Source organism: Anser cygnoides, chromosome 24, assembly GCF_040182565.1.
Source record: "Anser cygnoides isolate HZ-2024a breed goose chromosome 24, Taihu_goose_T2T_genome, whole genome shotgun sequence".
NCBI lineage: Eukaryota > Metazoa > Chordata > Aves > Anseriformes > Anatidae > Anser > Anser cygnoides.
In genome coordinates this window covers 5,338,227-5,365,071 of record NC_089896.1, presented here as the reverse complement: position 1 = coordinate 5,365,071, position 26,845 = coordinate 5,338,227, and the positions used below count along the sequence as shown (strand labels likewise).

The 26,845-nt window shown below is 43.2% G+C and overlaps 1 protein-coding gene across 1 annotated transcript in view; it reads left to right on the top strand.

Annotated features, from left to right (window-relative positions):
* AGO3 (argonaute RISC catalytic component 3) overlaps window positions 1-26,845 on the top strand; it is a 39,674-nt gene that overhangs the window by 536 nt on the left and 12,293 nt on the right. The window contains exons 2-17 of the mRNA XM_066982641.1: window positions 7,390-7,561; window positions 11,784-11,904; window positions 12,839-13,047; window positions 14,160-14,296; window positions 16,848-16,982; window positions 19,177-19,264; window positions 19,405-19,552; window positions 19,847-19,966; window positions 20,376-20,498; window positions 20,716-20,849; window positions 21,276-21,460; window positions 21,734-21,893; window positions 23,081-23,171; window positions 24,014-24,208; window positions 24,547-24,681; window positions 25,292-25,393. Of these exons, the coding sequence (XP_066838742.1) occupies window positions 7,390-7,561; window positions 11,784-11,904; window positions 12,839-13,047; window positions 14,160-14,296; window positions 16,848-16,982; window positions 19,177-19,264; window positions 19,405-19,552; window positions 19,847-19,966; window positions 20,376-20,498; window positions 20,716-20,849; window positions 21,276-21,460; window positions 21,734-21,893; window positions 23,081-23,171; window positions 24,014-24,208; window positions 24,547-24,681; window positions 25,292-25,393 (2,255 nt within the window). The remainder of the gene's footprint in view (window positions 1-7,389; window positions 7,562-11,783; window positions 11,905-12,838; window positions 13,048-14,159; window positions 14,297-16,847; window positions 16,983-19,176; window positions 19,265-19,404; window positions 19,553-19,846; window positions 19,967-20,375; window positions 20,499-20,715; window positions 20,850-21,275; window positions 21,461-21,733; window positions 21,894-23,080; window positions 23,172-24,013; window positions 24,209-24,546; window positions 24,682-25,291; window positions 25,394-26,845) is intronic.

Genomic DNA, 26,845 nt, shown 5'->3' with positions numbered 1-26,845 from the left:
CGGGGGGGGGAGGGGGGGGGGTCACCGGGCACACCGACGTGAGGCGGCTCCCGGTGGTGGCTGCGCCCCAAAACCCCGAGGCTCCCCGCACCCCGAGGCTCCCCGCGCGGGGCCGTGGCGGTTTGGTACGTGACGGTGGATCCCGGAGAGCCTTCCGCCTCCTCCCTCACCCGCCGGGCCTTCTGCCACGTGAAGCCCCCCCGTAGCATCCCCAAAGTGCTTGAAACGCGCCCGAAGCACCTGCCGCCCGCCTCTGAAACGTGCTCGGCAGGACTCCCGCCTCGCTTTATCAGCAGCCTTCGTCTCCCCGTGCCGGGGCGGCTCGAGGAGAGCTTGGCTCTGGGCTGCGTTCGCTCGGCGCCGCGTGAGGCAGTGGGTGGCAAAGGGCACGTCGGCAGCCGCGCCGAGCGCCGTGCCCCTCGCGCCGACGGGAGCCCCGGCCGCCGAAAGCGCGGCTGTGGGGCTGAAGCTGGCTGAGCAGGACGTGTGTTTCCGTCCCTTCGGGTGGAGGTGGCTTTGGTGCTTAGGCAGAGGTTTGAATTGAGGATGGATTTGGCCCAGAAAAGCTTGCCGCCCGAGCTGCGTCCTCGCTTAATGAGCTTGGGTGATGGGATTGGAACCAACTGGGGAAGGCGCAGGGTGTTAGCAGTCCTGCGGCATTCAGGTGCTGTGCTAATGATCTGCGTGTGTTAAGTAAACTTTAATGATAACCTGGTATAATTCAACTCATCTCAAGATACAGGTTTGCCAGAGTAGCGCACAGATGTCTCATTTTTTTCTTTCCTATGAGCTTCCCTTTTGGAAGGCTGCAACGTGCTGGATTTTAGCAAAGCGCTGCCGTCGTGAGGCAGCGCTCCTGGTGAGGTTAGTCCGCGGAGCGTTGTGTTCAGCACGAGGGACGTTTCTCTCCGTGTCTGCTCCGTAACGAGGAAAAGGTTTTGTGCTTTGTTAATGTCTGAGGGAACCTTCTGGCCACCAGACCCCGGCATTGGTGCAGGAGGACACAAACCGTGCATGGCTGAGCACGTAAGGGTTGAAGCTCTGTCTCCTAAAGGGGAAAGCCACTGAGATGTTGTGCCCTCTGTGTGTGGAGGGAAGGTAAGCGGTGTCTCCGACACAAGGTGGGGAAGCACAGGGCTGTGAGTATTCCTGGAGTAAGGATGGAAGCCAGCGTGGTGTAGGTGAAGCGGTGCTGTGGGCAGCTTCCTGTCTGTGCGGTGATCTTAGCCTCTGAAATCTGGAAAGTGTGCCTCTTCCAGACTAAATAATGCTGAAACGTGGCTTACAGCAGGGGGAGGCTGCGGCTGCAGCTGCTCAGGGTGCACTTTGTGGTGAAATCAAGTAAACGGTGGAGTAGCAGCAACAAACTTGGCTGTGGAAAGGTGAAGGGAAGTGAAAACAGCTCTGAGAGAGCTGGAATTGGGTGTCGGGCATCGCGCTTCCAGCAGAGGAGCATTGTGAACCTCCCCAAGGCAGGCGTGTGCGGTGCGCCCCTGCTGCCATGGCATCGCCGGCGCTCTGTGGCATAACGAGCCCGAGGACTCGAGCACTGCCTCCCTCTCCGCTTACACTTCGTTACTCCTTCCTCCGAAGTTCAAAGCTTTTTGTGTTAAACGTGCCGTCGTTCTGGTGACGCCGCTCCGGTACGTTTCCAGTGAAGCACTACGGACGTCTTCCATCGCCTGGTGGCTTTCCTCTCCCAACTTTGGGCAGACCCAGTTCTGAGAACTGGGTGTTTTCTCTCTGCGTGAAGCCTGGCGACTTGGGAGGACCATTAAAAGCTGCATGTTTGTGGGTGGAGTAGAGCGGAGAAGGGGAATGAATCATAAGTGCCTTCAAAAGTTACTCTTCCCCAGAACAGCGCGCATGTGATGTGAGTTAGAGTGGAACCTCGCCTCGGTGGAATTGCAGGGGAAGCTGTTTGAATCAGAGCACGAGCTCCACAAATCGCTCCTTCCTCGGTGGTTTAACTGTCAGGGTACTTCTTGAGCTAATTTCCCAGATAAATTAAAACAAAACAAACAAAAAAAACGACGACAGGACTATAAGGCTTGTGTGCTTTTCAACACATCCGGTACGCGTTGAAGCAACGTGCTAATCAAACAGCGATCTCCCACTCGCCCCAGCCGGTTCCTGCAGCGGAGAATTGAGAGGCAGCGCCTACCTGGGGCGCTCAGGGGAGCCTCAAAGCTCAGCCATCGTCCGAAAACTTGTGTCGGATCCGTAGGGAGAAGTAGCAGGCAGCAGGGTGGCTTGCCAAGTGATCGGAGATCTCGATAACTGAAGTCATTTTTCTTCTGCATTAGAATAGGTTGTATAACCCAGCTGTCATGGAAAGCATTCACCTCTTAATTAAAGAAAGGGTTATTCTCGGATACAAACCGGTTTGGTTCTTAATGTTCTTCAGGCACAGCTTCTCGGTGCTTTGTACCGTGGTGCGTTTTTGTGAAAACGGTGAGATTAGTCATTAATTTATTGCTTTTAATTTTGCTCGCACGCGAAACTTCTAAGGGGTGTTAAGTAATTTTAGCGTTACGTTTCAAGAAGTTCTGCTCGGTGACTGTTAAAACGTATTTTTATTTTCTGGTAGCACGGTTCTAAATTTGGCCGTATCCCACGTGCCTCAGATCTGCCGCGCTGCTCTCAGATATTCTTCAGGCAGAAAACCGGAGAAAGGGAGCTGCGTGCGGCTCAAACCTGAGCCCAAGGTGGCAGGCCGGTGGACAGCGCGTTTCTCCTGCTCGGTAATAGCAGTTTGAAGTTAGGGACTGTGCCGTTTTCAAAACAGCGAGTAGGAAACCGGGAAGACAAAACCCCGGCACCTTTGGCGGGGGTCCTTGCGCTCTCCCTCCTCCTCCAGCCTGTCGCTGATAACACACAGCGCAGATCAGCTGCTTTTTGGAGCTAGACGCTCTCTGCCCTTAGATTTTATTATTTTATTTTTTAGCAGGAATTTATAAGCATTTGTTATCTCGTAAATGCTTCCAGAGCACCTCGCTGTGTCTTCTGTACCCGTGCTGTGCTAGAGCAAGTCAGCGTGCTGCTGGCTGTCTGTGCGCTTGGCTATCGCTGCGAGTGGCGTCAAAACGTTGGCTTTTGATGAGTTTGAACACGACTTATTAGATGAGGCCGTTAAAAGAAAAAAGTGGAGCCTGAATTGCGAGCAGGAATGCTTAGAAAACGTGGATTGCGTTACTCATAAATAATGTAATGCCACCCAGAGAGGTTGCTGCTGCAGAAATACGGCAATTCATGACTTCTGGCATAAGTAAGGAGCCTGGTTATTGAAACCAACGTTTAAATATAATCTTCCCTATCTATTTTTTTTAATTTGGAATTAACTCATTTCTTGCTGGTGACAGGATTTTCTCTGAGCTCCATGGGTTGGGCCTCTGAGTCCATACAGAAGCTGGGGGCCTCTGAAAGGGAACAACTTTTTTTTTTTTTTTTTTTTCCTCCCCTTTCCATCCTTTCTCCTCTCTTTAGAGAGCTTTCTGCAGCGTGCAGGCTCCAGCCGGGGGATGAGGTCTGTGAGACAAGTCTGCCTCGTGTTCCTGAGCTGGAGTTTCAATCATCTTTTCCCCGTTAAGTCCCCTATCCTGGTTTTTAAGACCGGGTGGTCACCCATTCAATTAGAGATTTAGAACAGCTTTACACACACACAAATCTATTCAGTAGTCATCTGTTAATAGTTTTTAATTTTGTAACGCTGAAGCCCACCGTAGGAAAAGGTATAATTTCTTGCTGGAGGCTTGGCGCTGATTTTCGTTCCTTGCAGAAAGGATCACGTAAGGAGATCTGCATTTTCTATTAGCATCCTGCTAGAAATCGGGGCTTTGCTTCCTGCTTTGACACCGCCTCGCCTTCCAAAAGCTTCGGTTTTCCCCGGAACGGTTTTATGGGAAGAGTTGGGAGGTTTCTGTGCCTGCGCTTTCAGTTCAGGCGTTATTGTGCCTGGGTCCCCATCTGGTTGCCGGATTCAAACCGTGTTTTGGGTGCGAGCCAGACGGGGTCTGAGCCGCGAGCTGTGCCGCCACAGCAAACACTGTAGGGTTTCGTTGTTTGGTCTTTGCAGTAAATCTGTACTTCTGCAGAAGGGACTGTCGTGATTCAGATCCTGCCCAAGCCATCGGGGTACTTCCACGTTGCTCTGGCACGTGGTCTGATTTCGGAGGGAGTTTCCAAGCTGTGGATCCGAATCCCAACAACCACAAACTTTGGAGGTTTGCAGGTTCAGCTGGGGTCAACGCTGCCGAGGTGCCGGCGCCTCCGCCTGGACCGAACTTGTGTCCGAGCCAGAGACCCTGGTCTTAACGTCACTCCAGGCTTCAGCTCTTTGAGAAGTAGTATTGGTGTGAGTTGGTTTTTTTTTTTTTTGGCGTTTCATGAATAATACTTGCTCCGTTTTAGCCATTTTTTGCTTTTTGGTGAATTGATACTGGTACAGGTGGTGGTGGCGGTGGGGGACGGGTCCCGGCAGGCTCCGCTGCTGCCTCTTCCCGAGCCTTCACTTGTGGGAGGTCTTCCAGCGTTGAAGGATGCTCATAAATAATGCCTCCAACGAATGCCACGAACAGCGATTTATAAATCGATATGCCCTCGGGTCCTGAGGAGAGTCTCATTTTCTGGTCTGCGTTCTTACCCACGTGGAGGCTTAGTTAAACGTTTCCTCTGCAGCCCGTCCCCCTGTGTTCTCTGAGGGACCGCGCGCTCCGAAGGTTCACGGTACCCAGTGGCAGCTCTTGTGTCTGCTGGAGGCTTGTGTCTGCTGGAGGCTTCCTCCCTCGCTGGGGAAAAGCCTCCCAGGAATCCATCCGAGGCTCCGGGTGCAGTTTGGGCGTTGGTCCTTCCGTGCTCTGCAGCGGTGGGTCACCGCTTTTTGTTGCTTCCTTCCATCCGCAACCCGTTCTGTGAACTGAGTACCGATCTGGCGTCCCAAACGGACCTGGTCTGTGTTCTTCCGTGGATTTTTAAGAGCACGCTAGGAACGTGTTCACGTTTGGTGTTGCAGCAGCAGGGTAGCAATAGGCGAACCTTGTGCTGGGGCAGCAAAAACCTCTGCCCTCGTCCTCCGCCGCGCCGCAGCAGTGCCATCGCGGGGGTTTTTCAGACTTTGCGTTCCTATGGCTGGGCGGCTCCTGAACGTAGCCCTTGTGGGCGTGCTCAGCGTGCGGTAGGGTAACGCCGCAGCTCACGGTTTTGGTTTACCTGGCCAGTGCCCGGGAGCATCCTCCGGTGTTTGGGCACTTGCTTCGTGGGGCTCGGTTCATGGGTTCGAAGGCAGCGCCGCGTGGCCTTTCAGTGTGTTTTGGAAGCGGGGTGTTTTTGAGGGGGTTCTGGCATGTTTGGGCAGCCGCTGCAGAGCGGAATTACCATTTACTCCTGTTTCTAGCGGGCTTGCCCAAGGGAGCCTTCGCACCACACAGAAATGACAGCAAAAATCAGCTGAACGCCCCAAAACAGTTCACAAATGACGTGCAGACCCGCACCGTTTATTTATCACCCCCTTGATTCGATTCCTCTGGGCCACAACCCGGCCCTGGCCGCTTCCAGGCGCACCCTGCCTGACGTCGGTAACCAAATACTGCTCCCCTCTTCCAGGGTTTTGCTCTTGTGCAGACAAACGCTCGGATTTTGTTCGTGTGAGCGAGGGGTGAACAGCGGGGTAGCGTTCCCTGCCCCAGCAGCACCCGCAGGGGGGAGACGGGGCAGCCGGGATCACGGCATCCTTTTTAACCTTATCTGTATTGTCTTTGCATTTCCTACGGTTATAAACTATGGCGTGCATGATCTCGTAATAATAAAATCAGTGATCGAGTCGTTTGTGTCACTCAGATGTTTCGTAGCAACTCCTCGCGTATGCTTACATCCAGAAAACATTTCGGGAGTAAATTGTAGGGCTGCCTCTACTCGTGTCATCGTCCCAAAATGAAGGAAAAGTTTAAGAGAACAGATGCCTGGAACAAGTTTGGCATAAGCGTAGTCTGTGAGGGTGTTTTAAACGATGCCTCTTGTTTTGTTTTTGTTTTATCTTAAGGCTCGACGCCAACCCACCCAGAATTTTTTGGTAGGTTTCTGGGTAGAGCCAGACAAATGTTACGGTGGAACTCGGCTTTGATGTTCGCCTATTCTCAGTACGCAGCCTCAAGATAGTGCAGCTTTTTCCAGGAATGGTGGAGATTAATCAAAAGACAAATACGATGTTTTTACCAGCACTTGACATTTCGACTCTTCTATGAAAATGAGTGGGCAGGAATTGCTGTCTGCGTCACTGAGTAGGAGTGGAGGGGAGAACTTTTAACTGATCTGATCGAATGCTCAGTAAATCATGACATTTGTGGGATGAGTAATTTTAAAACTGGAAGCAACTTGGACTACAAAGCCTGTTGTTTTTGTTGTTTCCTGAATGGAAAGAGGTATTTTGAAGGGGCGATACCAGCAGAGATTCTTGAATGCGGACCGTGTTTACTACTGCGATGGGGTGTGTAAGCCGTGAGTAACCGGGATCTGGAGCTGAGGATTCCTGCCTGAATGGCACAAACGAAATGGCACGGATAACCGGGTGGGAATGGAACACGTTACCAGCTAGATGCGTTTAGGTAACTTTTGAAATACACATCTCATTCCGGATTTCGATGGTTTCTCTGAGCACCTGTGGGTGTTCTTTTCTGAAGTCTAAGTGAGGAAGGGTTTTATGGTCCTAGCGTCTTAATCGGAGTCTGTCGCCTTCTGGCCGGTCACGTTTATCAGTGGAGTTGCACAGGAAGTAATGGTTTTGTTCTTCGTCCGTTTTCAGCCAGCACAGTTCAAGAATAATGTCTTCGCAAGCTATGCACACAACGACAGTAAAAGTTTGTCACAAACAGCACGAGTCCAGAGCTGCAGTTTTGTTGTTACGCGGGTGTTCAGAAAAAGGCATGTGAAAACTGGTGGTTTAATGCCAGGCTGACTTTCCCCAATAATAGTGTTACGAGGAAAAGCACACGCTTTTGCTGGTTTAGGACATTTCCTGATCTTATTCATGCTAATCACATCAGCTAAAACCGATCAGTAAGAAAGCGATCTAGTTGTGAGTGGAGGGGCATGGAGGGGAACAGGGCAAGCGTTAGCTTGGAACTTAACGTGTCAGCGTGCCGTTTGGTAAGGCCCGTCTGCCCTTCTTCGAACGCGCCAGCTCTGATGCCTGCCTGGCCCTGCGTGAGTTGGTTCAGGGAATTAAAACTGAAAAAGAAAGTATGTTAGTAAGTCTCGGTGGGAGACCAGTACACGTACCTGCAAATGCAAGGAGCCTTCTGTATTTTTAGCTGCCGAAATGCGAGCAGGTGGTACCTCTGCAGCACAGCGTTTTGTGGTGCCTATCTCCTGATCTGTCGTTTTTCTCTTTTGCAGGACCCGTCGGGGCACAGCCCCTGCTCATGGTGCCCAGACGTCCTGGCTATGGCACCATGGGCAAACCCATTAAACTGCTGGCCAACTGCTTCCAAGTTGAAATCCCAAAGATTGATGTCTACCTCTATGAGGTGGATATCAAACCAGATAAGTGTCCTCGGAGGGTGAACAGGTAAGAAGGTGAACTTTGTCTCCTAAAGTATTCTTGTGCTGACATTTTTAAGCAGAGGGACCTACGGAACTAAATGCAGCCTGCGTAGCTTGAAGTCTGAGCATCCATAGAGCAGGTGAGAGCTGTGTTCTGCTACGCTGTGTGCGAGTTCTCACAGCTCTCTGTGAGATGGGTGCAGAACCTGCTCCAAGGTCTTTTAGTTGGGTTGTGTGCTATGAAGTGGGCCAGCAGGTAGTGGTCACAGTACTTTGTGACTGGTTTGGTGGCAATCTCTATTCCTCAGGGCACCAGAAATACGGTGTTACTATAGGCTGTGACTCTTTTTAGTAGAAATACCGGCTGCTAAATCATTTCCATTAGCAGATATCTACTCCTATGGACGTTTTTGTTTTTGGTTGATACAGAGGTGCATTGATTAATTCCCAAATTTAATTCACACGGATGCTGTGATCGGAAGCTGGTGTCCGAAAGCCACCTCTGTAGGCGTGGGAGGAGACAGAAATCAGCTGGAAAGCTTCCCTTAGGAGCAGTGGTATGAAAGCGCTGCAAGCAAACTAGTTTTTCCCCTTGTAATAGATATTTCATGGAATTAGCGTTGTTTTTGAAATGAACGGGCTTGGTTTGAGCTCCACGTGGGTCCTCTCTGTTAGAGCGTTTTGTACAGTGCATTGTACCTCATCTTGTTTTCACGGCTGCTGAGTCTTAGGTCGATTAAATCCCTTCCTACTCTCCTGTATTTCTGGATTGCTGGTTAGATGGAGAGAATATTTCCATGCTCTGGATCCCCATTCATTTGGTGATCCAACAAATAGCCCATTTTGGGTTCTTGATTCTTCAGTGTTATCAGACTGCTTGTATAGCTTTTTATACATGGCCTTGGTATATTTTGTCCTAAACTTTACAAATTTTGGTAGCCAAAGAAGCCCCTTTGGAAAGTGCTTTAAATTGAAAGTCTGATATTGTAGCTATAATTTTTTTTAAAGATGACAACCTTTTGTATCTCCTGTATTTCTTCTCTGCATTAAATAATGTTTTAGGAGGAGTTATTTCTTAGTTTCTTGTGAAATCCATTTTGTCAGTTAGAAAGTTTAGCACAGCTGAGAAGCAATCTTTTCCTCTTTCATCTCTGAAACCCTGGATGTATTGCTGGTGCCTGATTCTGGCTGGCGATTTTTCCCCCTGCTAGTTGAAAGCTGCAGTTATAAAGGCTATATGAATGCCTACATCAAATAAGAATTAAAAGGAAACTAATAAATTGCTAAAATTGGGATATAATATTCCTGTGTGAATTAATATTTAATATAATCTCACTGTTATGAAAAGTTAATTTACTGTATTGTTAAATGAAGAATGCTTGTGAAACCATGGGCACAGGAATACAAAGATTATAAACTGCTCTAAACTGACTTACTGTTTTGTATGACTTTCAGATAAATGCCATTTCATTTAAATCTATTGACTAAAAAGTCTTTTTTGGAAGGAAATGTGGGATTAAAATAGACTAAAGGAAGCCTTAAATCAAAGCTATCGGAACTCTGATCACTCATGCAGTCAGGGTCTGTGATTCTCTGTGTAGTAAGGTTTTTCTTTAAAAGTGGGAAAAAAACTACAGATGTTTGAAAATAGTGAACTTGAGATAGGTTGTTTAAAGATAGCAGCTAAGCTTGATTTTTTTTAATTTTTGAAAAGTTAAATATTTCCCTTTCATGGTCCTGCTTGGAGGGTAATTTCAAGCTTGCTTCCAGAATTAAATCTGTTTATCAAAGCTTGTCTTAGTTGGTAATGCTTTAGATAAATGCTGTGCCTTCTGAAACTTTCAGCTTTTGTGGAGAGAGGCAAAAGTATTTAGTCTGTAAAGTAGTTCAGCGTGAAATTGTAGATATTTTTGCGTCCTAACAATGATTTCCTGAAGGCTGTTAGCAGCTGATACACCTTTGCATACCCTTTTGTCTCAGGTTATCTGTAACATTGCTTCTGACTTTTTTAGGTTAGTGAGTGCTCGTTGCTTCTCAGAAGTGCTGTTTACAGGTTGGAAATAATTTTCAGTGCTTTTTGAATGAGGTTTCTCATGAGTTGAGCTAAGAAGGCCAACTGAACACAGGCTACCTAAGAAATTGCTTTAATAGTCACATTTAATAGTCAAATAGACTTAATTTGTCTTAATGTGATAGCAAGCAGTACGTAAAATATGACTCCTAATGTAATCTGTAGTTTAGGATCTGAAAGCTGAGGGTAAGTTTTCCATGCATATTGTTTTATTTTTTTTTTCCCCAAACTAGGGAACCATGAAATTCCCCAAACTAGGGAACCATGAAAATGAATTTAAAACTATTCCTACTTTACCAACTTTAATGCAAGTAACAATGTAGGAGATGTTAGTTAAAAACTGCAAGAGCTCGGATAAATGAGCCCAGTAAAAGAATATGGTATCTGCAGAGTAAGTGCCTCTGAGAGTGCTGTGGGTTATGCAGAGAAGAATGGCTTTTGTTAGTCTAAATTGAAATCAGCGTGCTGGACTATACATCCTTTGAAGAATTTTCTTAGAAATACATTTTTCCCTTTCTCACCATGCTGTGACAATTACTGCTGAGAAGTCAGTGGGTTTCCATAGGCTCAGCTCCTGAAATAGTTTCTGACTGACATCTTGGCTGCTTGGATTGGGAATAAATAGGTTTTTAAGTCTAATTTTTGAAGATTTTGCTGAACAGCTGCTGCTTTTAAAATTCACCTCCACCTTTGCTAGTTTTAACCTGTATGGAGGCTTTAAAAACTCGAGTTTCTCTTGTGTTTCCTTTTCCCTTTCCTTGGCAGTGATGTTCTTCACCACTGTTTCCGCTGTGTCGTAAACTGGAAAGCGGAAGGCAGTAACGCCTTGCCTTGAAGCTGTCAGTCTGTGCGAGAGCAGGAGACGGCTCTGGCATGAGTTTTGGTTCCCAGAGCCTCTTCCTTGTCCCTCCTGCTCCGTTCCTGGTCCCTAATGTGCATCCGTCTGCATTTATCATGGGTCGTGCGATGGAGCTGGCGCTTACAGAGAGCTGCTGCCGCACGTGTAGCATCGTGCGTAAGGGAGCGCGGTGCCAGAGCACTTGGGGATTTGGGACTTGTGGACTTGTGCCAGAGCACAACCGAGTGCTAAGTAGACACGTTAAAGTGGCTTTGGTATGCTCTGCGTTTTGCCGGTGGAAGGACTTGGATGCTGAGGCTTCAAGTGAGTTTCCCTTCGCCTTCTCCAAGTCCCCAGTGAAAGTGCTGCTCTCACCCTGCTTGAAGAGGAAGCTGGCGTTGGTTGTCTGAGTATTTTAGGCTAATATTGCCGGGTCAGGAAATGGTATGAGTAAGCTTCTGCATTGCAAACGTGCTAGTTAGTGTATGCTTAAGAAGGAAAATGTTTAATTTCTGTAAAATAAGGGAACTATGACACATCAAGATAGCTTGCAGTGGGACTGAAACACAAAGAATCCCCAAAGAGTTCAAAATGTGGAGGCATGTTTCAGTCGGAGGTATTGCAAAACTCTCTTTGCACCTGATGTATCTACTACTTGTATCGAGAGGACTTCTTTAATATGAGATGAAATTTTTTTTTCAAGTGTAAGTTCAGTGCTTGTGTCTCTTTACAACAGGTTCCTGTTTTCTTATTGCCATCAGCTCACAGTAAAGTAGGAGAATCTAACGATGCAAATTTCATCTTTACTTGATTTTATTGTAAAATCTTAGATCGTTAATGACAAGACTTTTATTAGGCCACCTCATCTTTATATAAAACGTCGGCAGAATTCAAAGCTCCTGTTAGCTGAAGAGCAGATGTGTGTTACTGGGTACAGGGTACAGTTCATCTGCACGGCTTCCGTGGGCTGGCATTGCTCTGTACCGGGTTTTCATAATAGCTTGTGGGTTTCTTCCGAGGGAAGTGCATCCTTGCTTTGTATATAAAGGTTATGGAAAGGCCTCAGTCATTTCTGGTACTTTCTGAAATGTCTTTAGCAAAATTACTTTCTGGTACTTGAGCATTTGCACTGATTGCGATTTTATTTTGTAGCGTTTTTCTGTTATCTTAGTTGCAGCGTGCGAAGCGCTTTTTGGGAATATCGGTGGGTGTTGTATAATCGCCTCGAGCGGTGTGTTTATTGAAACTGCCTCGGCAAAACACAGCGTGTGTGGGAGCCGGTTCCAGCATGAAACTTCTCTGAAAACATTTTCAATGTGTAAATATCAACTTTTCTAGGGAGGTGGTGGACTCAATGGTGCAGCATTTTAAAGTGACAATATTTGGGGACCGTAGACCAGTTTATGATGGGAAAAGAAGCCTTTATACAGCCAATCCACTTCCTGTGGCCACTACTGGGGTAAGATAACTGGAAAAACAATGGTACTTGTAACAGCTGCTTAGAAAAGCAAAAGAAACAAGCCCAACTTCTAATATTACTGAATTCAGAAAATATTTTAAGGTATCTGTGCTGAAATAGTCCTTTTAATGCAATTTCTGTAAATTTCAATATATGTAAATATGTTACATTATATATAACGTGTCATAGTTGCATTCAGAACCTCCCCTAGAATTTAGTCACCTCTTTCTACAGCGTAATCTATTAAATAGAGTTTTTCAGACTGTAATACAGCTTCCTGTGAAGTACTGTTAATAAATTAAACTGCAGTTTCTTGGGAATGAAGAGTTTTCTAATTCAAGATGACAGTTCCGTGAACCACATCTACAGTTCCCTTTATTTTGTGCATTGAATTATGTACTTCATCAAATGTGTGATATCCTAATTATCTCGGTTTTTGAGTCTCTGGCCCATTTGTGGGAAGGAGTGAAAATACCTGTCCATCGATCAAAACGAATGGAGTCCTGGTGTGTGTTGTTAAAAGCAGATCCTGAGGTCTGTCCTTTTGCAGGGACAGCAAAAATAATGAAGTATTCAGTTTAAGTCAAGAATTCTACATCTGAATTTTTTTTGTATCTTAAGGATGTTTGGTGCATGTGTCGTGTTAGTAACTGCATTTAAGCTGTCAGACATAACTTCTGGATAACCCACGCAGTCCAGCTCTTATCTAGGTGTATTTTTATATAGGTATCTAACAGATTAATAGGGAGTTTTGATTCACTGAGACTTGCGAAGTAGATTCTCCTTTCCCAGCTTTCCAGTTCAATAAATACAAAGTAGATGGTCCTGCTCCAATACTGCCTCGGATTTCAGGTGTTAGATACAGGTGACAAACGCATCCTAGCAAACTCACAAATTAAACAGCCACTTTCTTTTTTTCCCCTCAACCACCCAGGTGGATTTGGATGTGACATTACCGGGAGAAGGTGGAAAAGATCGTCCCTTCAAAGTGTCAATAAAGTTTGTTTCTCGGGTGAGCTGGCACTTGCTGCATGAAGTTTTGACAGGAAGAACCTTGCCTGAGCCTCTGGAACTAGACAAACCTATCAGCACTAACCCTGTTCATGCTGTCGATGTGGTGCTACGACACCTACCCTCCATGAAGTAGGTTCACTGTCTTCCTGCAGTCTGTCTTTACCTGAAGTATCCCCATTGGGAGACCTTCATTCCTGTTTTTTCACAGGTGAAAAGAAAAAAATGATCATTCCCTCATGCAGCACACCTGATTAGTAGAAGTATGTGTTTTTGTAGACATTTAAACTCCAGAGCAGGTGATGTGTTTTTTTGGAAAGCTCAAGGAACAGGAGATGCTTATATTAGGTCTTAATTGAAAAACGGAGAGTTTACAGTATGCTAGAGCACTGCTTTCACATTTTCTGTTCAAAATGAGCCAAATATTGTGTACCTGGTGACTATCTAAAAGCATGAGTCTCTAGTTCATTGATATACCCATCAGTGGTGCGTGGTTCTCATGACTTAAATACATTGTTGAGACTAGATCCTGTCTTAACCATGCCTGTTATTCTTTATCTCAGAACCCTGAAATATTAGAGAAGGCCCTATCGATTTTTGCCTTACTTGGGCCTTGGAATTTCCTTTTTGATTGCTGGCTGTACCTTTCACTGGTGTTGTTCATTGGGTGTCACTGACTCTTAGAAATGATCTGTGGTTTTGTGGAAGCCAGTCTTCTTCAGCTGCCCAAATCCTAAGGAAATGTGAAAGACTGTTGTGTCTGTACTAATGCCTGTACATTTCAAATGTAAGGAAGCATGGAGGTTTGTGAACGTACCTTTTCTACTCAAAAAGCATTAGTTTCTCTAGTTCTTTGTTACCACTGCAGTTTTAATGCAGTGTACACCGAGAGAAGTAATCAAATGTTCACTAGTAAAACATTCAAAATGATATTTGAAGGTCAGTCCAGTATATGCAGTGCTACTGTACAGAATCTGTGCTGTGATGGAAGTTACGCTTAATAAAGTGGAAGATCAGAAAGGAGAAATTAACTTGTTGCAAAAACTAGTAAATGTTTTGTCTAAATTTAAAAACACTGCAATGGAAACACCAGCATTCAGTGTATTGTTTAAACTTGACACCGATCCCAGTGCACAAAATTCCAAAAAAGAATAATGCTGTGCGGTATGATCTCCTAAGACAGAGCTTTTTATTGTATATTGGGAAAGTGGTAGCATAAACGTGTGGTCATCTTTTCTGGCTAGGTATACCCCTGTGGGCCGCTCCTTTTTCTCCGCTCCAGAAGGCTACGATCACCCCTTGGGTGGCGGCAGGGAGGTCTGGTTTGGATTCCATCAGTCTGTTCGGCCTGCCATGTGGAAGATGATGCTCAATATTGATGGTGAGTTGGGATTCGGAGTTGAGAATAAAGATCATAACTCTTGTCTCTAAGAATAAAATGACCTTGAAATTCAGTTCATTAACTGTCGTGTTTGTGTTTATGATACCTAAAATTTAGGTAGTAGAGTAACTTCTGCTGCTTTCTGTACAGAAGGATTTAGTAACCATGAGCCATCTACACTAATTTCTTGTCTTTTTTTTGTAAAGAATAAAGAGTTAAAATAGTTTGGGGTATTTTGCTAGAATTTGTACCAGAGTAAGCAAATTTCCAAACTCTATAATCTCTTTGTGTGCAAGGGATTTTCATCTGAAAAATACATGAGTCTTACAGCTCAGTTTAAAGATTTAGTATTTGTAATGTCCTTATAAAATGGAACGTTAACTGTAAAGGCAACCTTCTGCAGGAGTTTTAATGACAATAGTCGAGTGAGATGGTAATAATAAAGTGTATGCATGCATACTTTGGCTTGCTCTTCAGCCAATTCAGACCAGACCTCTACGGCAAAGGCTACCTAGAAATCCTGGTCTTCTTTTTTTCATTTTTGTTGTCATGCCAGCATTTGAGCAGAAGTTCACCTGCCATATTAAAAAACAAAATCCTTTATAGGGAGAAAAGGCCTAGCATAGCTTGTTTTCCTCCTTCACTTCTGTACTGGTGCATCCACAGTAAGACAGACAAATTGCTTAAGCTGTCTCTGTGAGGCTGTCTGTAGTAGGTGGCATTCAATGCTTACAAGGAAACTGTAAAGTGTATCACAAATACCTATGTAAATAGGGCTAATTAAGGTGGGCTTTCTTATGCTAAATCAGGTCTACTCTGCACCACTTTATTAAGTCCCAGATGAATGTACTTGGGATCAGCCAGTACATGTGTCAGACTCCTTGTGTCTGTAGGCACTCCGAGTCTGCCTGGTAGCTAAAACCCCTGTAGAAAAATGTCAGGGTTTGAGATGCAGGTGCTGCCTAAAAGTTTCTGTAATTCACATTCTGTTCTCACTGTCTGTTTGAAATGCTTTCTAAAACCAATGTAAATAGCCTGACTTCTTGAACTTTGTTAAACGCTCCAAGTCAGGTTGTGTGTAGAGCCTGTCTTAAAGCGTAATGAAAATGTCACGTATTTCTGAGCTTTCACAACAAAAATGTGCATGTCCACTGCTGTGGTTTGCCTGAATTGTGAACGATACTCATTTGACTTCAGGTGGGTTTGTTGTTTTAAAATTACCATTCAAAGTGCAGCTATGACTTAGTTATTGTTTGAAAAAGGAATGTAAAAATATTTCCAACCTGAGAAATATCCAATCCTAGTATCTGTGTGCAAGGTACTGAGATGACTACTGTTCAAGGAGGACAAGAGTATTAATTTGTACCAATCTATGATGCACTGCGCCATTACCTTCTGCGAAGGTAGTTTTTCCTGTCAGCGTTAAATAGCGTAGTAGTTATTCTTGCAGTAGAGCTTTTTCAATCCTTTCTGGGAGTGAGACACTCAGTAACTTTGTCTTTAAGCTACAGTTTATAGGCTGATCACCTTACGTTGTGGTTTAGGCTGTAAGGATTACATTCAAATCCTATTGTATGATTTTTTTTTCTGTTGTTTAACTTCATGCAAGGTTCGTTGCAAAATCCGTTCCTCTCTGTATCACTTTTGCTGCTATGGGAGACGAGCGGCGCGCTGCCAGCCGCTGGGGGTGTAAGCTATTTGTGTTCATTCAGTAGTCGGCATCCGGAGGTGGTGGCCGGCGTGCGTCATGCGAAGCTGGCAGCCTGCTGCAGTGACACACGTCTGAAGAATGTTTGGTTGTATCAGCACGGAGATGTGGTGGTTTGGGTACATGACATCTGGGAAACTAAGAAAGCGCTTGTCTACTATTTCACTTCTGTTCTTGCTGTTTAAAGTTTGAAACGTATGGATTATCTTACGTTTGAGCCGTAGCCTAGTGCTACCTCGCATTTCTTGCTAAAAGGTGTTGTTTCAGTTGCTTATAACTTGGCTAAGCACGTTGTTTGTGGTCTTCATTCCGTGGAGTGAGTCAACTGTCCTGGGTGAATACAGTATGTTGTCACTTAGTGTGACTGGGGCGTTAGTATGCAGGGAGGGTAGGAGATATTGGTAGATCAAGGGCTGCACTAAGCACTACGCTAGCATAATTTGTGAACTTAAAATTGTGCTTATGTAGCTAGCAAATATTCAAGTAATTGAGCAGATCTCATATCATTGACAAAATCATGTCGCATATTGCTTGTAGCTCGATACAGAGTTGACAGAGAGCGTCTCTTTGGGACATTACAGCTCTCTAGAAATAAATATCACCTGGGGAAAAACCCTTCCAAAACCCAGAAATGCAAAGTGGTTGTAGGATGATGATGCTGGTGACTGTGTCACTGTGGGTTTTGTTTGTGTGTTTATTGCAAACCTCGCTAATCTGTTTTGAAAGCAAGTGCTGCACAACATCTTGTTGGGGATTAGTTGGAATCTTTAAAAGCATTCATTTATCTACTGCTCGACAGCATTCTGACTTGCCTTTTTACACGTGATATTTTGTTCTTCTTAGTTTCTGCCACTGCCTTCTACAAAGCACAACCTGTAATTCAGTTTATGTGTGAAGTTCTTGACATTCATAATATTGATGAACAACCAAGACCTCTGACTGATTCTCATCGGGTAAAATTCACCAAAGAGATAAAGGGTGAGTAGAAACATAACTGTCCTGTCCCAGGTAACTCAAGGTAATTCCAAGAATTTGCTCTAACTGGAAACCTTCTAGTTAGCACGCATCAGAAGGGCCCTGGGACTGCTAGGAGAACTGCAGTACATGTTTGTAGTTCTAGTCCTGAACGAGACAATGTGGCTCTGCAGAAATGAAAAATGAGATATGTTCCCAGTGGCTTAAAGAGGGAAAGGGCAAGCGTGTTGTTTATTGCCTGGTTAGAGGTAAGTGGTTGTTGCCTGCTGGCTGGCTAGCCTTTTAGAGGCAGGGGTCATCGAGGCCGTAGTGGTATTGTGCTGTAGGTCTCCCGCTGTTTAAATGCTGAGGTAAAATGAACATTGATTTCAAAGCTAACATCATTGATTCTTTGAGAGTATGCTATTGCGGTGACTACTTCTTCTAATAACTGATTGCCTTATGGAAAAATAAGTACCACTTGATAACTTGCAGCTGAAGGCCAAATTCCATTCCAGAGTATTGCATAAGCCACTGGTTAGAGTAGTTGCACTCCATACATGCTACTTTGCTTTGTGTTTTCCCATATCCTTTCATTCCAGTGTAATTTGCAGAGAGAGAAGCCTTGAAAGAGTTCAGCTCTTCAAAGCTCTGCTCTGAAATGCTTGTGTTACCTGATGCAAGACTTAACTCTGCTGAAATACTGGCCAGCAAATAATAAATCTGAACTACAGTCACGAACTGATGTGCTCGTGGAATAGTCATTAGTTGGGAAAAACAAAAAAGCCACCTTTAAGTAAATATTTATAGTAGTCCTAATGTGCTTCCTTTTTACATTTGTCTGTCTTCATTCTGGAAGACCAATAACTGGAGAACGAGAAGCTGCCTCTTCTCATGCCTCAGACACTCTGCTACCATAGTCAGAAAATATTAAAAGGTTACCTTTGCTGTCAATATTTATTTTTATTGCTGTAGTATCAGGGAACTCTAGCCAAGACGTGATTACGTATAGTGAAACAAACCCTGCATTAAAGAATTTGCAGTGTCTGTGAGCAGCTCTGAGGGAGGGTAGTGTGTTCTGTGGTGTCACAGCAGATTAATGACAAAGCAGTGAATGGTTTCCAGATATTGGTGTATTCACAGTGATTCATGGCTCATATTTTGTATTTCCTTTTCACGCTGTATCAGGTCAATGGTAGCTTATTTTTTTAATCCTCGAAGTAATACTGATGTTAATGTTGCAATTAGTGCAGTCAGGAATCAGTGAAGCACAGTTAATGCTTCTCTGGGTTGTCTGTGTACCAAGTAAAGTGGTTGTGGCATCTGCTCTCGGGGACTAAGGGACCTGGTTTGATCTGGGGTATTCAGTTGGAGGTCTGCAATCCACATGAGCCTTGACAAAACGAATCATCCTGCTTTAAGTCCTCTACTAGTGGACTGTAGGTTGAATCATTTGGGTAGCAATGCTCTTTTCAACTGCCTTGTCTTCCGTGGGGCTAGGGAAAAGCATAACAATGTGGCCATGCTATGCAGCACCTGTGTGATAAGCTCAATACTTTCAGCAGATGTTGAGTCTACTCCTGTGTACGCCACAGGCAGTCGGTGCTTGCAGTTTATAGAAATAACTGCTGAAAATCCGATGAGGCTGCTGTTGTTGCTGTCAGTATTTGCTGTGGTTAGACAGTAATGTCTGGTGAGCCTGTGGCATATAGGGTGGGTGCTTTTAGACTAGATCTTCAGCTGCTCAAAAGCTAAAGAAACTTGGTGAAAAGTAAAGAAAATTATAGGCTGACTGTGGTTGCAAGGCTAGGAAAAGCGAATATAAGGGAGAAATCTGCCTTTGCCCTTTTAATTTTATTGTAACTGCTGGTTTTAAGGGAAATACAGCACTGAGAATGAGAACAAAAGGATACAGTAAAAACAGCACTCTCTCTCCGAGGTTAGTCATATGTCTGCTAAATGAAACTGCAGTGAGAAATTCAGATGACATTGAATGTTAAATATTTTACATTGATTTGTTTCTGAGGAAAATACCTGATTAGTCAGAAATCCACTTAAAATGAAAGCAAGATGTTTAGAGAATAATTATTTTTTGTTCTGTGCTGTTCGAGCTCTGACCATGACAGCTGTTGGATTAGAACATACTCATAAGAAAACGCGTGTCTCCTGTGAAAACTTTTGTGTAGCTATGACATAATTTTTTTGTATTTCTGTGCAGGTCTAAAGGTAGAAGTGACTCATTGTGGAACGATGAGGCGGAAATACCGTGTTTGTAATGTAACAAGAAGGCCTGCAAGTCATCAAACGTAAGATGCTTTTTGTCAGAGCATAAAATGTGTAATAGCTTGGCACTGAATATGTAATGGGATCTAATATTCATTTGGGGAGAGTTGATACTTGCCAACTAAGCTCTTGGTAAGTTTGATTAAAACATATATTTCTTCAGCTTTCCTTTACAGTTAGAAAATGGACAGACTGTGGAGAGAACGGTAGCACAGTATTTCAGAGAGAAATACAACCTTCAGCTGAAATATCCTCATCTTCCCTGCCTACAAGTGGGACAGGAACAGAAACACACCTACCTGCCTTTAGAAGTAATGAATTTATTCTGATAAATCAGCTCGTTATTGGTAGGCGGTATCATTTTGCAGGATGTTAAGAAGTAGTACACTTTGTGGTACAAGCATGTTGGCATATTTACGTATTCTTTATTTGCTTTTTGTTGTATTTTTACCATTGACTACATTTTTAAGGAGCTTTAAAGATTAAACAACTCTACGCTTTTGCTTAGTTCTAAACACTTTGGAGGTGTATTTTATAATGGTAGCGTAGTACTGTACATGTGTCGTATGTTGGGATCTGTTTCTAAATGTGGATTTTTCTTCAAGGTATGTAATATCGTGGCTGGCCAACGGTGTATCAAGAAGCTAACAGACAATCAGACATCGACTATGATAAAGGCCACAGCAAGATCTGCTCCAGATAGGCAAGAGGAAATAAGCAGATTGGTTAGTTCTTAAATTTCAGTTTGGTGTGACCCTACTCGGTAAATGACACTGGACTAAACCACACTAATGCCTTGACCCCAGCCTGACAATTCTTTTACTGGATCACAGCCTACTGCTTATTTGTAAAAAGTATCTTATATTGTGTTCTTCAAGCCACCTGTAGGTTTCCTGAATGAATGACTGAAAGTTTGACTGCTTTCCTCAGTACACAGTAAATATTTTCACCAAAGAACTCCAACATATATCTTCATCTTTTTATGTGTCTGCTGCTGAATTCAGCCACTCTAAACAGTAGTGTTTTAGCTGCCTGGAAATGTAAAGCTTGAGTATTTTTAGTTGAATATTCTTATAAACAGTTCTGAAATGGTCTGCTTTTGAGCTGACATGTAACATGTAAAAACTCTTCTAGGTGAGAAGTGCAAATTACGATGCAGATCCATTTGTTCAAGAGTTCCAGTTCAAAGTCCGGGATGAGATGGCCCATGTGACAGGGCGGGTGCTCCCAGCTCCAATGCTGCAGTACGGAGGACGGGTGAGGATTTTGTGGTTTTAATTTTGGTTCTGTTACAGTTTTCAGAGAGTGATTTCCCATGCACATTGATGAATTTAACCACTTCAGTTGCCTTGTGCAGTACAGGGATCAGAGTTCAAATAGCAAGCTTTGTTTTTTCTTACCCTAAAACTGTAAATAGATAGGCTTTCTAATTTTCATTCACTTGAACGTCAGTGTGATTTTTCTGTTTCCACAGAATCGAACAGTGGCAACCCCAAGCCATGGAGTATGGGACATGCGAGGGAAGCAGTTCCACACTGGTGTTGAGATCAAAATGTGGGCTATAGCTTGTTTTGCAACGCAGAGACAGTGCAGAGAAGAAATACTGAAGTAAGGCATGTCATAGTTCAGGCTCTGGACAGTTCTCTTAATGAAACCATTTAGTAAAAGCATGAACACAGCAAATCTAATGAGCATTTTATCTGGCTTTACACTTCTGAGGTGTTAGGGAGAGAATTCAAGCTGCTTCCTTGCTGGAAGCTACAGTCAAAAAACACTGTTTCAGTCTTGTGACATTGCTGCTTTACATTTTAGCATATTGAATTGAGTACTAGAGGCCTCTAAATGTTTTTTTCAGTTCTAGCCTATGGTATTTTAAAGCTGTATGGCTGCCACGTAATGCATGTTTTAAAAATGCTGCTTTGAAAGTTAGGTGGAGTCCTTTTCTTCATTTGAGTAACAGACTTCTGCCCCCTTATGCTTTGGTTGACGTGTGCTCTCGCTGGTGCAAAAATTCAGTAAACTTCTCATCTTTAGGGGTTTTACAGATCAGCTGCGTAAGATCTCCAAGGATGCAGGGATGCCGATCCAAGGCCAGCCCTGTTTCTGCAAATACGCCCAGGGTGCAGACAGCGTGGAGCCCATGTTTCGACACCTCAAGAACACCTATTCAGGGCTTCAGCTCATCATTGTCATCCTGCCAGGGAAAACACCGGTGTATGGTAAGGAAATACCTCTGTATTTACCTGTTTGGTCAAGTATCTTTCTAACAGATGCCCAGCATGTTAGAAAATTCTCCAGGACTATTCTTTAGACATAAGAAACCAGTACTTTGCCTGAAGTTAAAATAAATTGGAAGCAATTCTGAGCATGCAGCTGAATTTAAAGTTATTTTGTAGAGTATCTATACTGCAATTATTGTGACGTAATCTAAGATGAAAACATACCAGTAGTTTCAAATGGACTCAGTTTGCATCCTAATATTTGCTTCACAGCGGAGGTGAAGCGTGTGGGAGATACGCTATTGGGAATGGCCACACAGTGCGTTCAAGTCAAAAATGTCATTAAAACATCTCCGCAGACCCTTTCAAACCTGTGCCTGAAGATTAATGTTAAGTTAGGAGGAATCAACAACATCCTTGTACCTCATCAACGGTAAGAATTGTTGTGGAGACTCTTTCGGGTTTTGTTTTAACAAATGTGGTTGTTTGATACTTTGCACGCAAAATTTAAACGTACCCAAGATTTAGCTTGAAGTATCCTTCTGGTAATATGTGAGAATAAGGCAGAATTATTTTTTTTTCTAGAATGGGCCCTGAATAGTTGTAGGCCTGTGAACTGTCTTAAGTGTTTTTCCAAATGTTTGATTGGTATCAAAAATTTGAAGAGTACCTGTAGTTCTAGAGATGAAATTACTGCAATTAGAAATTTTCTGGAGGTTTAGGATTATGCAACACATCACAGAGAAATGTAACTCTTGGTTAGCATACCAGTGTGCTGCTAATAAGGGTAGAAGTATACTGAAGGCATCCTACTTCTCCCACTTTATTACGCTAAGTAATTCAGCTCACACTTGTTTTTTGCACAGGTAATCTGTGCTCTGTTTCTGCTTATATTCCATTTGCTTTGAAGCCTTCAGTAGGTTTGTAAGTCCAAGCCATGCGTCCTCCCATCTTTCTGCCATGCTTCATTCTGAAGAAGCATAAGTCTGTTAGTCCTGAAGACAAGAAATTCTGATGGTCTCTAACCATTGCAAGAGCTTATCTATTCTTCAAGAGTGGAAATGTGCATAGTGCAAGCCAGAAAAACTTATGGAGTGTAAGTTTTAGGAATTCTTTCCCGAGACTTTCTGAGACCTTGGAATCAGTCTAAACATGAAGCAATGGCACATGGAACGTATTTTGAAGGCACTGGGAGATGATCCTGCTGCCTTATATCCTGTAAGCCAGAATAAAGTGTGTGCTGCTGCACCCAGCCATCTGTTGCATGGCTGATACAGCACAGAAGCAGTGTTTAGCTGGCCTCATAGCACTAGTGTAATCAACTGGTAGAATAATAATTTCTGTAAGATACTGTCTGTGAAGGTGTAGCTCTTTGGCTTTTCTCCATCGGAATCATGCTGCAGTTACATGGCAGTGTGATTTGGAATGACCGTTACAGCGTTGTAGAAGTTTACATCTCGTGCACAAAGATTTCATTGTTTAGGTCTGGACAGAGTACCTGATAAGAAAGTCTCTCTGCGCAGCTTAGCTGAGATAGAAACAAAGCCCCATATTGAGCAATAACCTTGCACCAACTGTTCATCTGCAAGTGTGACTTAGCACTTTTTTTTTCCTTTGAAGACCTTCTGTGTTCCAGCAGCCAGTGATCTTTCTGGGAGCCGATGTCACTCACCCTCCTGCTGGAGATGGGAAGAAGCCTTCCATAGCTGCTGTAAGTTTTATTAAATCAGCATTGTTATTTCGTCTTGGGTAAATGTTAGAACAGTAAATGCACCTATGACTGTCAAATATCTTTCAGGGCTTATGCCAGTTCTTTGGTGCACATTTCCAATATTATTAGAAATCATTTCTTTAAAAGGAAAACACTGCTTGATACTTTTTCTTAGCATTTTATTTTTAAATCAGGGTAAAATGTCAGTCATATTAAATAGAATATTCTTGCAGAAATATTGTAAAGGAAATAATGCAGCTTTGAGATATTTGTTAATAATATCGTTGTATTTCCGAAAGAGGAAGGCTAAATTAAGGCCTAGTTTGGCATGATTATTCTTGATGTGTTTTAACTTTTTGTGTTGGTATTGCCCAGGAGACCACCAGAGTAGTGGTTGGATGCTTGCTATGTGGTCAGTCCATTGCTAATTTGTCTCCTTGGTATTTTACTTGTCATTGATTGCAGTTATGGAAACTGCCTCTTTGCCTTAAGTAAGTAAGGCAAACTGAAATGTTTCTCCGTGTAAATGTGAGAAAATGTCCAAGGAAAAAAAGTCAGTTTCTTGATTATAAGAATGTGTTAGTGTACTGTCAATAGAGGGGAAGACTCCAAGGCAGATAATTTCTGCAGATGTGTTTCAGGGAGCCTGGAGGGCAAGTTACATACCTCTTTTCAAAAGGTATTAAACCTGCACCTACCACAAGTTCCAGTTAAAATGTTACTGTAATTATTTTTAAAGCAAGCATCTTTTACTTGAAAATTCTTTTCTTGGCTTTTTTGCTATTTCATTTTTTTTATAGATTTGATCTTGTAGCTTTTAGTCATGTAATGTTCCCCTGAAGGTTGTAGGTAGTATGGATGCTCATCCAAGCCGGTACTGTGCCACGGTGCGAGTTCAGCGACCCCGGCAGGAAATCATCCAAGATCTGGCCTCCATGGTTAGAGAGCTTCTCATCCAGTTCTACAAGTCAACACGGTTCAAGCCCACGCGTATCATCTTCTACAGAGACGGGGTCTCTGAAGGACAGTTTCGACAGGTTGGTTCATCTGTTTGGTTTTTGAAACACTTACATAATCCCTGGCCTCCTGTTCGAATGAGCTGTACTGCTTATATTTGTACCAAGGTATCACAAAATAATTGAGCGTTTTAGGAGAGATTTTCTTAAGTATGTTCAGTTAGAAAAGTTGCACCTTCTTTCCTGTATGGGAAGAAAAACTCTTGGATCTTTGGAAACAATGTATTTCTTAATACTCCCTAAGATTAATAACTGTGTGGCAAAGTTGAACCTAGTGTTAACTACAAACTATTTATTAAGCATTTTGTGTAGAATACAACGTGACAAAAAACTAAACTATTCTGTTCATGGTCTTGTAGGTTTTGTATTACGAACTGCTAGCCATTAGAGAAGCCTGCATCAGTTTGGAGAAAGATTACCAGCCTGGAATAACCTATATTGTGGTGCAGAAACGACATCATACACGATTGTTCTGTGCTGACAGAACAGAAAGGGTAATCGTTGTCCTATCTCAGTACAAGCTTGATGTCAAGCACACATACTGCTATAGAAAATATCGGCATGGGCTTCTGTCAGTCTGATTGTGTTTGTGTTCAGGGAAGATGTTGAATTGATAGGCACAAAATGCGACACCAAACTGGAAAATCACTGACCTTTTAAAAAAAAAAAAAAAAAAAGACTTTGTCACAGTGCGCATTGGTACTAATTTTTAACAGTGAACTGTAACTACCTAAAGCCAAGTCTTCAATTAAAGACTGCTGTAGAAAATGCAAAATGATGGAATCCTTAACGCTTGTGTTCTGATTGAGTCAATCTGAACTTAAGCTCACAATTCTAAATGTAAATGTGCACACAGCTTTTTCTGGGTTTCTGGCATTGAAGGTTCTGAAGTTCTGGATGAGTTATTCTGTGTTGAGATGGTAAACAGCAGTACAGTGTCCATGTCACACGTTCTAGGTTACCGTATTGACACATTCCAGACAGTGCTGAGACAGTCTTTCACTGAAATGCTGCATGTCTTAAATGCAAACTTGTATTTTTAATTGGAGTTGAGGTGTATAAACAGCTGTTAGCTGCACTGTTTTTAACAAAATTTTTATTTAGGTTGGACGAAGTGGCAATATTCCAGCTGGAACAACTGTAGATACAGACATTACACATCCATATGAGTTTGATTTTTACCTCTGCAGCCACGCTGGAATACAGGTATGATTGTCTTGTAAGTAAGTGTGAATTCAGAACACTCTCATTTTCTCCCTTATGTGACAAATGTACTTACAAACAGTTCCTTAGTAGGGAAATGTCATTTAGCTCAGTTCTATCTGAGACATCACGTTATTACTGGACTAATAGTATTAATTATTTGCTTTAAGAGGTGGTCTCTGCTATGTTCAAAACTTAGACTTTGTGTAGTGTAAGGCAGTGTTTGATCATTTGCTGACTAAATGCAGACAGGTGAGTTACAGACTGGAAATAAAATTCAACAGTGGTATTGCCAACAATACAAGGGAGAATCAACTTAATGACAAAAACTCTGTCAGGATATTGGTTAAAATGGAAAAAGTTCACTCTTTTTTATCATTCTTCACTTTTTTATCATGTGATTCTGTGACCATGTTGTTGTAAGCTCTGTTTAGGCTAAGTAGGTATGTTTTCTTATCCTGTTTTGAATCATTGCGGTGTTTTTATTCAGAGGTCAGAACATCTACTGCTTTTCTCCTTACGCGTGTACCTTTATGCTAGGTCTGGCCAAGCTAGTTTTTGGCCCCTTTGGAAGGGGAAAAAAAAAAAAAGTATCGATATAAGTTGTAGCAGAAGTGTCAGATGTAGGTGCAGCTCGTTGTTATAGCAAGCCACAAGTACATCTCTACTAAACTGAGATTTTATATATACTTAAGGGAAAAAAAGACTTCTAGACTGGCTAAAATACAGCTATTGACATAACCTGGTTACACCGTAAGGTTTAGCTCTAGTGCATCACATCCTTTGAGGGAGAAGCAGGAGGGAAGAGGAGTGTTCATTTATTCCAGAGCAATGTCTTCCAAAGTAATTGCATGTCAGTCCTTTAATGGAGAACTTCCAAGAGCTCCTAAGAACTGTGCACAGCATTCAGTGCTTGTTATGGTCTGGAAGGAATTGTTAAGGTAGTAACGGTGAAAGTCAGCGTGCATCTGGTTGATGTACAAGCATCTGTTTCAGCATAATGCCAAAGAGCAATTGTAACTCTTAAACCTGTAGGCAAGATGACATTGTGTAAAGCAAGGAAGTGTACGTTTTATATAGAACTCCTCAGGTAACTTCTGAAATAGTGGAACCATTTCTAGTCTTCATACTAGAAGTTAGGGGGTACTGAGGAACTGGAAAGAGTTAAATGCAACAGTTATTTCTGTGAAATGTCTCGGTGAGAAACAGTTTTAATTGAGGGTGGTTAAGAGGTGGTGTAATCAGTTTAGTCATGTTGGAAGCAGGCTTCAATTGTTAAGGGTTACCTAAAAGGTATGTGGGCTTTTTTTGCACAAGCAATGGTAATTGAAGTAACGTAATATGAACAGTAGACATTTATTAATCTCTACATACATTTAGGGCTGACATAAGCCTGAAATTTCCTTGGCTGCTGTTACCGAGGAATTCAGACTAGACAGTCTGGCCCTTTCTGAG